Here is a 12,121-nt window from a genome sequence, read left to right as displayed (position 1 = left end):
AGTTAAAAAAAACATACCTTACTAGGCCTTTGTTAAGTAGGATGTGATTTTAGTCTGCTTCTTTTTATTGATTTGCTGGGTTACTGTAAAGTCCTCCAGTTTATTTAATGCATTAAACAGAGAACCATGCACATTTTGGTGTCCCTCAATGAATCTTCTTAGCTCTCGGAAGTGAAAGATCGGGGTTTCGGGGTTTGTGAAAAGCAATGCACAGTGACCATTTTAACTGAGTACGGTAACTGTACTTTCGAGGTGAATGACACTCCAAGGGTTGTCAACCCGCACTGGGACCACTTTCTCCGAAAAGGAGATACAATACATTCCCGGTTCCAGCCTCCAACCCCTATGGTCAGGTCAATTTTGTTACAGTACTGGCTCGTTCCGCCTTTGCCACATTTCACTGTAAAACTCATGTCCATTCTGGATTTTTTTTCTTCGAATTAAACAAAATTATGTTGGAATAAAAGACGATATTTATGCACTGTTTTCATAGTAAATTCAAGAGGACAAAGGAAAACTTCGAAATAAAGAATAATTCGAATTAAAAACGTTCGAATTACACAAGTTTCACTGTAATAATAATCATTATTGCTATTACACAGGCACAAGTTGTGGAAACTATGGACGAGCTTAGCAATGCGATAAAGTGGCTGCAGGAAACGATAGGTCCAGCCATGTTGGAAGTGAGAGTGCATCCAGGCAGCAGGAAGAACTTGGGTCGTCCAACACGCACGCCAATCCAGAACAAAGCAGACTTCATGAATTTCCTGTCTTATGAATAATATACTTTAAAAGTGTAAATATTTTTCAAATATTAAATTATTTTGCAATAAGTGATATAGTTATTAAAGAGATATAATTAGTAATATTCATAAATATTATCAGTGCAGTAATATAAATGGTTTTCGTACTGTATATTTTTACGAAATCACTTCGTCCTCCCGAAATTCTAGAATACTCTGTGAAATTCGTCCATAGAATAGTCGGGTCTGTGTGCTATCGTAGAATCCTGTTGGAGAGGGAGCAAGCTGTTTTCACTTTTTCCTTAACTTCATCACTTCCATTTATGACGGTGAGTGATGCGCCATTTCTTGAACAGGTGCGATAAATATTTGGGACAAGAAGGCAGAGAAGTTCAGTGTCATCTTCTTTAATTTTGTTCAATAAATGATGTTTTCATTTAACTGCTTACATGTATTAATATTTTACATCAATAGTTTATAATCTGTCTGTCTATGGTGCGAACAGCCCAAGAAGGAGACTAAGGCTGACCAGCTGTCTAGTGGGATCATGTGGTCAGCAAGATGATTCCCCAGCCATTATAGCTGATTTTCGAAACCGATTTCAATAGGGTCTACCTATCGTAGATTCTCAAATTCATCACGATGCTGGGTGGACACTGGTCCCATATATTCGAATTTCGTGAGAAGATTCCTTCCCCATGAGAACTCGAACCAACACGCATTTCATAACGTGAGTACTAGGACTGTGCAAGATGCCTAAGGCCATGACGTTACAGAGCGGCACAATAGTTTGTAGTTTAGTGTGTCAAATTACGAATGTTATTGTGCAGCGTATTACCGATAGCAAGCTGTCTGTGATAAGCATAGTCTTCAACTCACTTAGCCAAGAACAGGGCCGCCATGTTGAGGTTTCTGTATATAGATTTTGAAACTCAATAACTAGATGTTCGAAGTCATGGCTTAGTTTTAAAGAGTATATGTCGACTCAAATACGAACATGCATTTAGAATGGCAAATATTTGTTTCTGAAAGGAAAGAGTATCAAACTCTACATAATGCTATTCATGCTATGATGCAGTCATTAACAAAATTTGAAAATCTAAGGAGTAGGCATAATTATTTTTCTAAAATTAAAAGAGAATAAATCAGTTATGAGAAGAAAATTTGTATTAAAATATTAAAAAGAAATTTGTGCAATTTCGGTACACCATTCCAGTAGAAACAATAAATGGATGATCGACGTTCATAAGCTAATTTCTGAAGTACCTATTATAAGTAATTTACGAGAACTTGGGAGCCACACATATGCCATTACAGTGGCGCAATTGTTGAAAAATTTTGGATGGGCTCACAATTTTGAATAAAATATCAAATTCTCTCTTACATGAATCGTGATGTATGTCTATTCACAAACAGTGATATAAACGCTACTTTGATGTGAATTTTTCTGACATTTTGTATATTCGATTCCCTAACCATTTCAAATGTATATCATTTTACCTTTTAGGTGTGTTTCCAAATTATATGTAATACGCTTTGTCAAATCTGGCAACCTTTTCATAAGGGAAGCTAAATTTATTTATTATGACAGAAAAATTAAAGATCTGACAATCTTTTTGATAAGTCGATAAAAATAACCGAAACAGATAGTAACTTAATTAAAACGTGATAAAGAGCTGTGTAGCCCTGTGAATAACAAGGTTGTGATTAAGTTGTAAATTTAAGCTTACAATTAACTTTTTAAATTTACGATTCGACTTTGTAATGTAATATAAAAAATATATGGACTCACCACTATATAGCACGACGAGTTGTAAAGTGTTTCTCCTCATTGCACTTCTTCCTATAAACTCGTCACAAACATCCTCTAAATCAAACTTTTCAGCGCTATCTTTGTGTACATTTAAAATAGCAATGTGATTAAGTCACTTCTGGGACATTGTTGAACGCAGATATGTTTTTAGCCTTTTCAGTGCAGAGAAAGATCTTTCGGCTGTAGCTGTGGAAACTGGGATAGTCAAAGTCAGGCGTATAAATGTAATATTAATTCAGGCACTATTTCACGAATAACATGTGACTTCAGAAATTTAACTACATCTTCAAAATGTCTTAATTCAACACACATTGCAACACTATCACACACCATATTTTTCTGCAACCGTAAGATCTCATAGTCATTTATGTCATCATCGAAAACACACCTGACAATTGACATCGTCTTTTTTCCAATAACAAAGTTTTTCACTGTATTTAAAATTTCGCTTTCCTGGAAACGCTCTGTAAGGGATGTTGTCACACAATCTATAAGTTGAAAGAATTTACTCCTAAAATATTTCTTCGCGTCATTAAATTCATGCTGTGTGTGTTGACGATCATCTAGGTGGCGAGACACTTTCCTTTGCGTCAGGGTCCTTGGTTCTGACAGTCCAGCTCATTTGCTCTTCTTGTAGTTTTTTACCATAACATTTCATAGTTCTCACGAAAAGTTTGGAATGTTTTTATCAAATTGTGAATGAGATAATGTCTTCATGTAAATCAAGATTTACACTTTGTAATTTTATATTTGTTGCATCAAGGGTGTAAATACCTGTGTCATCATGTTTAAATAAGCAAAATGTTCAAATGACTCAAGTAGTTTTAGGTAACCGGAAGCTTTAGTACCAGCATCACTTTTGCCGTTTTCAGAAAAATCTGAAAGGAACGAAAGAACGTCGTGATAGTTATCTGTCAGAGATTTTAAGCTAAGGGCTCTGACAGTGAATCGCGTTGGACAAAATGGTCTTAAATTTTGTTCTGAGCCATGTGCATTTGTATCTCTTAAAGAATTAAACCAGTTCAACCTTTTCGGGGACTCTCTTATCATATTTATTAGATCTTGAGTTATATTGATCACATTTCTGCAAGTTGTAATGTGCTTCACGCTGTCTTGTGCCACTAAATTCAATGAGTGCATGAAGCAGTGCAAATATCTAGCATTTTATTTACTTGTAAAATCTTTGCCTGTAGGTCTATTCCCTTGTATTTCTCACTTAAATTCGCAGCACCATAATAACACTGCCCGCGACAATTATGAATATTTAGTCAGTCTTAGTAAAGTGTCACTGATAATATTGTAGAGACTAGTCGCATCTGTTGCTGACGTTTCATAGAAACCGATGAAGTGCTTTTGAATTTCAAGTTCTTTAGAAATAATACGCAAACATATCGACACTTGCTCTGTTTTCGCCATGTCACTCATTTCATCCACAACCAGACCGAGACATCCCACTTCATGAATTTTATTAGCTAATGAACGAAGCATTTTCAATGCCATGATTTCGAGCATTTCGTTTTCCACGTCATGTGATACCCACCTAAAGGTATCTCTATCAATAAATCCCCTTTTCTATCAATAAATCCCAAGAGTTGTAGGGAGTCTTCACATCGCAATTTCAAAAGCTGATGGCAATTACTTGCTTTGTCTTTATGCCCACGGATTACTAAAATATAACAATGATGAAAATAGTTTATGTAAGGCAACACGAGAATTTTGAAGGTCTTGCAACTTTGCAAGATTCAAAGTGGATGCAACATTTACTCCACTCTGCACCACCAGTACTTTGGAACATGATTCTTTGTGGCACTGGCATATTTCATGGGAACTAAATTTTCTTAAGGTATGTTTCCAGTTAGAAAAGCTGGAGAAAATGAAACAAGGGTCCGTTTTGGTGGAGAAATTTAATAGAGTTTTGTCACTAGCTTCCTTGCATACTTTACAAAATACCACTTTTTTGTATTTATCTTACAAAATCCACAGACGTTTGTCCTGCCATGAATTTTGGAAAATTCTGCCCTTACCAGCACCCTTTATTTCGCTTTCGCACGACAAAAGAGAATCACAAAGTTTTGAAATATGTGAAGACGAACTTTGTACATCAGCTGATTTTTGAACGGAATTCAAATTCATTGTATCGAACAGGATGGTTGTCGATGATCGTTGGGTAGGATCTGTCTGTGGTCTTTTAATTAAAATTTATCCATGATCTTGATTAACAGCACAAGAAAATCACATCACAATCACACTAAGTAGTTAAATGCACAGCAACGTTCGCGCAAACTAAAATTAAAGTCAACTGATTCTTTCGTTCTTTTATTTACTAAGCACCACTACTCAACGAAGAAAAATTAAACTGTTCATTGTTGCTTTTCTCTTAAGCTGTATTCTGTTTGATTTAAAATTTAAAAACATGAGTTGACTGTTATTATTAACTAGCTAACTCTTTGTATACAAGGACTCAACAATGCTTCCTTACTTTAACTTACGTATTTAAAAATCTGTCTTCACTGATTTTAATAAATCATTCACCTAAAATGACACGATGATGTGATAATGATGATGATGATGATGATGATAATAATAATAATAATAATAATAATAATAATAATAATAATAATAATAGCCTAATAAATAACACGACAAATTATTGGGTGGGCTGGGGCCCCACGGGCCCATATAAGTTGGTGCCACCACTATGTTATATGACTATCGATATGTTATGAAAGTATTATGCTTTTGGTTTCGGGAAAAATATTCCTTTTACAAAAACACCCATAAAAATATGTACTTTTTTCCTAAAAAACGAGTACTTTCCCTGCATAAAAATTACAGTACGAACAATGGAAAAATTATATTGTGGCATGTATACGGTCCCAGATTTTTGTAAATTATCGCGTTTTTAGGTATTATAATTGCTAAAAATTTGTAATAGAAATAAAAACGACCCTTTGCAATAAGTATTTTTTGTAACACATGCCTTGACTTTCTTCGAAGATAAGTCAGTACGTGAGGATGTCCTGTTTTGCGACATTCAAAGTTATTGCTTTTAAAATTTATTACTTTTCTATATTTTAAAGTTTTATTTATGCGAAACATAAATATAGTGTGTATGTGTGTTATAAGTGGTTAGTCGGTTTATTTCTCCTCTGGAGCCTTTCATTTCATGAGCCATTCCTGATGTTTGTAGATCGTTTTATCTAATATCAAGGTTGACATCAGTCCAGAAGGCACTACAGGGACACGACCTAATTCACCCCCTCCCCCTGTGTTATAAGTAGGCTTGGAATTTTTAGGCACTAAAAATTTATTTATAGCAGTGGCGAAGCTCTTATGAGGATTTTGAAGCTCAGCCTACCCAAAAATTTGAGTTATTATTCCTAGTAACAATAGGCCTAAAAGTTCGTAATAATGATGTACCGGTATATCATAATACTTGGTTGCACTCTGATTCTTCCATACAAATATTAAGTTCACTGTTGGCAGTCATTCCAGTATAGAAAGAGCAGTGCGAGCTGTGAGGCTTGGCAAAAATTGCTAAAGGCATGGCTACTACCTTGATTTGCAAGCTTGAGGGGAAACCAAGGAGGGGGTATCGATTCGCTACATCTCCGTATGAAACGAGGCTGGCATTCCATCATATGTCACGCTATATTGGTTTTCTCTGAAAGCACTGTGTTGTTGAGTTTAGTTTAATCAAAGGTGTATGTGTGTGTATGTTACTTATTAATTCTGCGTAAAATAGCTCATACTGAGAGAAGACTGAGGTCATTATTTATAGAATTAAAAGAGAAACCGTTTTCAAATTGGATATATGAAATAAAATGTGTTTACAAAGATAGGAGATCGACACCACACTTACATATTAAAATAGCGGGTGGAGGAAGATAAAATAGAAATTTTCAATTTTCATGATATAAGAAATATCCTTGGCTAACATGGTGCTTTGAGACAAATAATTTATATATTGTTTCATCCGTATTCTGTTTGGAGATGAAAATGAGTGGTCACTATCTTCTTATGGGGTCTGTGTCACAAAAAATTTTGATAGAATAGCCAATAAACATCTGTTTTATAAAAATATACAAGGTAAACAGATTTTTTTCATCCTACCCTTTACACCTTAGCTTCGCCTAAAACACGCTTTAAAATATAAAAATAGACTTGTGATGCAATAAAATAGGCATTTAAAATACACGTATCATAAAAGGCCCAAAATTTTGTTTTTCATTGTATTCAGAACATGGTATCGTACTAGAATTTAAATAATTACCTGTATTAAAAATAATAAGGAATTGCATTAAAACATGTATTCAGATTAAATTATTAGTGAAAAAATGTTACAAATTCATCAGTACGTCATGTGTTGATCGCTGTTGTGTCTCTGGCATCGAGGTGAAGAGAGAGAGGGAAATAATATAACTGAAAAGAGAGTCAGGTCTTTAGAGCGGATGATGTTACGTTATGATAAAGAAAGAGAAGATTGTTTTAAATATTATTTATTTAATGTAGAGGCATTTGACTGATGTCATTAGCCGTACAACAGCATGCTTGATACAGAAAATACAAGTAAAACATAAATAAAAATTAAGCATAAGAACATCACAGATGGTGATGTTGGTAACAGTTCATCATCTTGCTTCTAGCCTCCCAGTACCTATCCACAAATCCACTTGTTGACAAGGATAGGCATGTAACTGAAATCCATGGTTTCTAAGATGTTGCAGAGTACACAATGTGGCGGCTAATATACCCAGTTGATATAAGTGGTCAGCGAAATTTAGCAACAGCTTCTCTTCAAGGCCAGTTTGGTAGAGTAGATCTAGGGCATCTTTCCAGCACTTATCCATGATTTGCTTCTCCAAATTGCAATGGAAAGTCTCTCTGATTCTATATTTGATATTTGTAGCTGCTCTGGCATATGGGATTTTGCTGTTACCTGAAAGAAAAAATTGTTGTTCCTTTCTTTGCCAGTACGTCCACCATCTCATTCGTTAAAATGCCACAATGTGCTGGTACCCATTGCGATGTTACATTTTTGCCTGTGATGTTGAGATTTGTTTATTGTAAGTAATTTACAATTGAAGATATTGCTGCTTTAGAGTTGCTGAGGATGACAAAATTAGAAAATTCTGAAGATCTGCAGGTCAGTTGGTTCAAGGCGGTAGCTATGGCTCTTACTTCTCCATCGAATGGTGTTTGGTCCTTTCCTAAACTGAAGTATTCTGAGAAGAGTTAACAATAGATTCCAGCTCCTGTAGTTCCGTTCTTGTCTGTTTGTGAATCATCAGTGCAGACATGAAGCCAGTTGCTCTCTGGATATTTGACATAATTATATAGTTTCTAATGCAGTAGCTTGGAGTACATTACAGGTATTCTTCTTGCTTTTTCCTCAATTAGGTCCAATGCATAGGTGATGAGTTCATATGTTACTCTTTATAGGAATTCTTCTTGAGTTTTTAATCTAGGATTAATATTTGGGTTGCTAGAAGGATAATCAATATTGAATAGACAGATGAGCTTTTCATGCAATTTAAGTGCTGATTCTATAATTTCGGATTCAATGTTTGTTTCATTAATATGATATAACAGAGCGCTGGTAGGAATAGAATTAACAGCACCTGTTATTATCCTCATAGCTTGGTTTTGAACTTGGTCTAGTTTCCTAACCACCTGAGTAGAAGCAGTATTTCATTTGGTTTTAGATATTTCTTATAGGTAGGCCTAGTATTTAACGTTGATGTTGCACATCTCCTTTTGGTGCTAGCCAGTTGCTTTAGAATACAGAGTCATCCATGACCCCTTGTAGTTATGTTGGTACAGTAAAATCCCTTGTAACTGGCACCCAAATAACTGGCAATACCAAAACGACACTTTTGGTTGGGCCAAAAAAGAAAATGTTTAAATCTGCCACACTGACAGTTTGAGCCATCAGTTTTGCCACATTAGGAAGTTCGCATGAACTTTCGTTTTCAGTGAATATTCGAACCTAAAATTGGTGTATTATTTGTGTTGTGTGATGTGTTTTAATAAAGAAAATCCACGCAGTTTTTATGTTTATTTATGTTCGAGCTGTTAGTGTTGCCATATTAGGAAGTTCGCACAAATTTTCGTTTTCAGTGCATAATATTCGAACCAATAATTAGTGTATTATTTGTGTTGTGTGATACTGTATGTTTTAATAAAGAAAATCCACACAGTTTTTATGTTTATTTAGTTATGTTTAGGCTGTCAATGTTGCCACATTAGAAAGTTCGCACGAACTTTCGTTTTCAGTGAATATTCGAACCTAAAATGAATGTATTTGTGTTATGTGATATGTTCTAATAAAGAAAATCCATACAGTTTTTATGTTTATTCAATTATGAGCAAATGATAGAGAAATAAGCTTCACATGGTTGTATTTTCAACATTTGGCACCACGAAATACGAACTTTTTTTTTTGTACATACAGGTGTTTATTAAATTATCCGGCAAAATCTCATATCCCGAACTAGCCTGGTTCCTTTGGTGCCGGTTAAGAGGGATTCTACTGTCATATTATGGTCTTTCCAGTTGAGATTTGGTTTTGAATCAAGAGTAACACCCAGCTACTTTAATTTAGGAATATGTTCTAGTTGAATGTTGTGGTAAGTTATGTTCAGTATAATCTGCTTGTTGGAAAAAAAGAAAATGTTTGACATGATTTTTTTTAACACATAGATACTGGTATTGATTCGTTAGAAAGGAGTAAAATGTTCTCTTCAAGTCAGTCTTCCCAATAAATTGTAGTAAGCTTTATTATATTATTAAAGTTGTAAAGCCCTTTTTGAATAATAATAATAATAATAATAATAATAATAATAATAATAATAATAATAATAATAATCATCATCATCATCATCATCATCGTCATCATCATCTGACAAGTTAAGGCCGAGTGGCCTGTAACAGTCTTGTTTTCTGTCCATCTATTTTAAGGTCTGCCAATAGATCTTTTTCCTCTCAGTCCATAATTTAAAATTGCCTATGGAAATCTGTTGTTGCTCATTCTGTTGTGATTTTGCAGTTTTCTTGATATCGTCAAATGTAGGTATAGTATTCCATCACTGGTTCAGCCTTTAGTTCTTCCATGATATATCTTCATTCCGCTTGTGGTCGAATTTAGCATATCTCGAAGTCCTCCTCATTAGACACTTCCTGACCAATCTCATCTCACATACTGTGATTCTGCTAATCCTTTTTAAATCACTCTTTTTGTTATGTTTAACTACTACTACGATGGCATCACAGCCCAAAGTCGAGCCTTAGCCTCCTCAGTTTTCTTCCTCCAACTGTCCCTGTCCTGTGCTAATCTTCTCCAGGCAGTTGTTCCGGGATAGTCCTGAGAATCGATCGTTACCGCATCTATCCATCTATTTTTGGGTCTTCCAATTGGTCTTTTACCATGTATTTTCCCTTCTAAGATCTTTGGTATTCTGTTCCCTTCCATCCGATAGACATGTCCGGCCCATTCAAGCCTCCTTAACCCATTTATGCCCACTGCCCATTATAATTTGTATAAAATATCCCGGTAGTGTTATATTGTGACTTCTATAAATTAGGTTGGTAACTGAGAGTGTTGTCTTGACGTTATAAACATCTATGTTTGATTGGTGCTGCTCCATTCACATTTTATTTGAAACTATCTCTCAGCTTGCATAATTGACTAGAATTCTGCAGCACACAGCTAATCATTTCTATTTGTTGGCATGGAGTGTGGCTCATTGTCGAGCTTCTGAATACGAAACTAAAACATCAAAATGTAAGTAATACAATATATCCTGATAGCATTGTAACAGTTATAGTAATATAGCAACAATGACAATAGTTTTTTAGAGTGGGTCGTTAACGACCCAGTGGGAAAATGAGAGGTACTATTTTGTCGCTTAGTAATATTTCTGTTTATATGATTCTTTTTCGTTTAGATGAAATAATATCTGAACTTGAAGCAACAGACACGAGGAGCATATCTGGAGAAATTGATGTTTATATTGCACCACCTGTACATGGAGAAACCGATGGGGATTCTGGAGATGAGGAGTGTAATAATCCAGAACGCTTTACGAGACATTGTTGGAAGCAGAAGCTGAGGTAAAGTTTTCAAATAAAACAAGAGATGATGAAAATGATTCCCCTGAGTCTACATTGGAGGCTACGGTATTGTTGGAAGTAGAAGTTGAGGTAGAGACTACAACTAAAACAAGAGGGGACAAAAACTATAATGCAAGATCTGTACTGAATACAAAATATATTCCGCAGTGGAAGAAGGGTCAGACCCTCCCTAATTTTCCACCAGTTTATAATCCTGTCCAGTCGAGTCATCCATTATCACTTTCTAAAGACGTCATCCAGCTGAATATTTTGACAGTTGTTTCAAATGAGTTTGGCGTGCACCCTATAGGAACAGCAGATCGGTACTCAGCCAAAGAAAAGAAGAGGATATCCATTACACAATCCACCTCACCAATAGTTTTATGGGAGGTGTTGATCAGATGGATCAAAACATAGCAGCATACAGAATTGGAATAAGAGGGAAAAAATGGTATGTTCCAATTCTTTTGTGGATGTTTGATGTCGCCATGAATAATCCACGTTAACAGCAAGATCAACAGGAATTTCCTTGGATAATTTGTCCTTGAGACGTACAACTGTAATCGCTATGATGCAGAAATATGGAACACCAGTATCTTCACCGGGGCCCAGAAAGCATCTGAATATGGGAAATATGGTCGCAGGTCCAGCACGTCGCAATGCTGGACACTTGCTGACGGTTGGTCAGCCACGTCGCCGATTCGCTGTCTGCAAAAACAAGACTACTAAAGACTGTTCCAAACCTTCATGCCCGGCACCGCTTCATGACAAGTGCTTCAGAGAGTTTCATACATAACATGGTAATTACGTGTTTGGATAATATTGAGTCATTTATATTTTACTATACGTATTTTTATGATTAACGTTATGTGAATATTTACTTGTGCACTGTAAAATTATAAATATTACATGTAAAACATCAATAATATGTTGATTCAATAACACAAAGAAATAATATTCACAATTACTGTCGTTACATGTAGTAATTTAGATATAAATAAAAAGAAAGAAAAATGTATATCAGATTTTCCCACTGGGTCGTTAACGACCCATCCTCAAAAAGGGCCTAAATGTAAAGATTCATCTGTGTTCGCTCATTTACAATTAAAAATGTATAAAAACAAAAACTATGTGTGACTTTCACAACATTTGGACAAAGATAAAGTTACGGGCATAAATGGGTTTGATGAAAGTAACAATATCAAATCTTCTATATAATTTATATAGCTCGTTATTATAACGTATTCTCCACTGCATATTTTCTTGCACCGGTCCAAAAATTCTTCTGAGTATTTTGCGTTCAAATATACCTAGTTTAGCTTCTGTCTCCTTAGATAATGTGTTATGTTTAATATCAGTCTATTTTGGATATGTTCATTCAATTATAAGGCATTAGCCTATTACTTGGGGATCTTCACCAAAAATGACACAAGTTCTCAAATTGCAGAAAAGA

At 35.1% G+C, this 12,121-nt stretch overlaps 1 protein-coding gene across 3 annotated transcripts in view; it reads left to right on the top strand.

Moving 5' to 3' along the window:
- The window catches only part of LOC138707993 (phosphonopyruvate decarboxylase-like), a 76,543-nt gene extending 67,640 nt beyond the window's left edge, over positions 1-8,903 (top strand). For all 3 annotated transcript variants that reach the window (XM_069838094.1, XM_069838095.1, XM_069838093.1), the window contains exon 9: positions 603-8,903. In XM_069838094.1, coding sequence (XP_069694195.1) covers positions 603-782 — 180 coding nt within the window. In that variant the 3' untranslated portion in view covers positions 783-8,903. The remainder of the gene's footprint in view (positions 1-602) is intronic.
- Positions 8,904-12,121: the final 3,218 nt, after the last annotated feature.

This window comes from Periplaneta americana, chromosome 10 (genome assembly GCF_040183065.1).
Source record: "Periplaneta americana isolate PAMFEO1 chromosome 10, P.americana_PAMFEO1_priV1, whole genome shotgun sequence".
Lineage (NCBI taxonomy): Eukaryota > Metazoa > Arthropoda > Insecta > Blattodea > Blattidae > Periplaneta > Periplaneta americana.
This window is presented reverse-complemented; position numbering and strand designations above follow the sequence as displayed.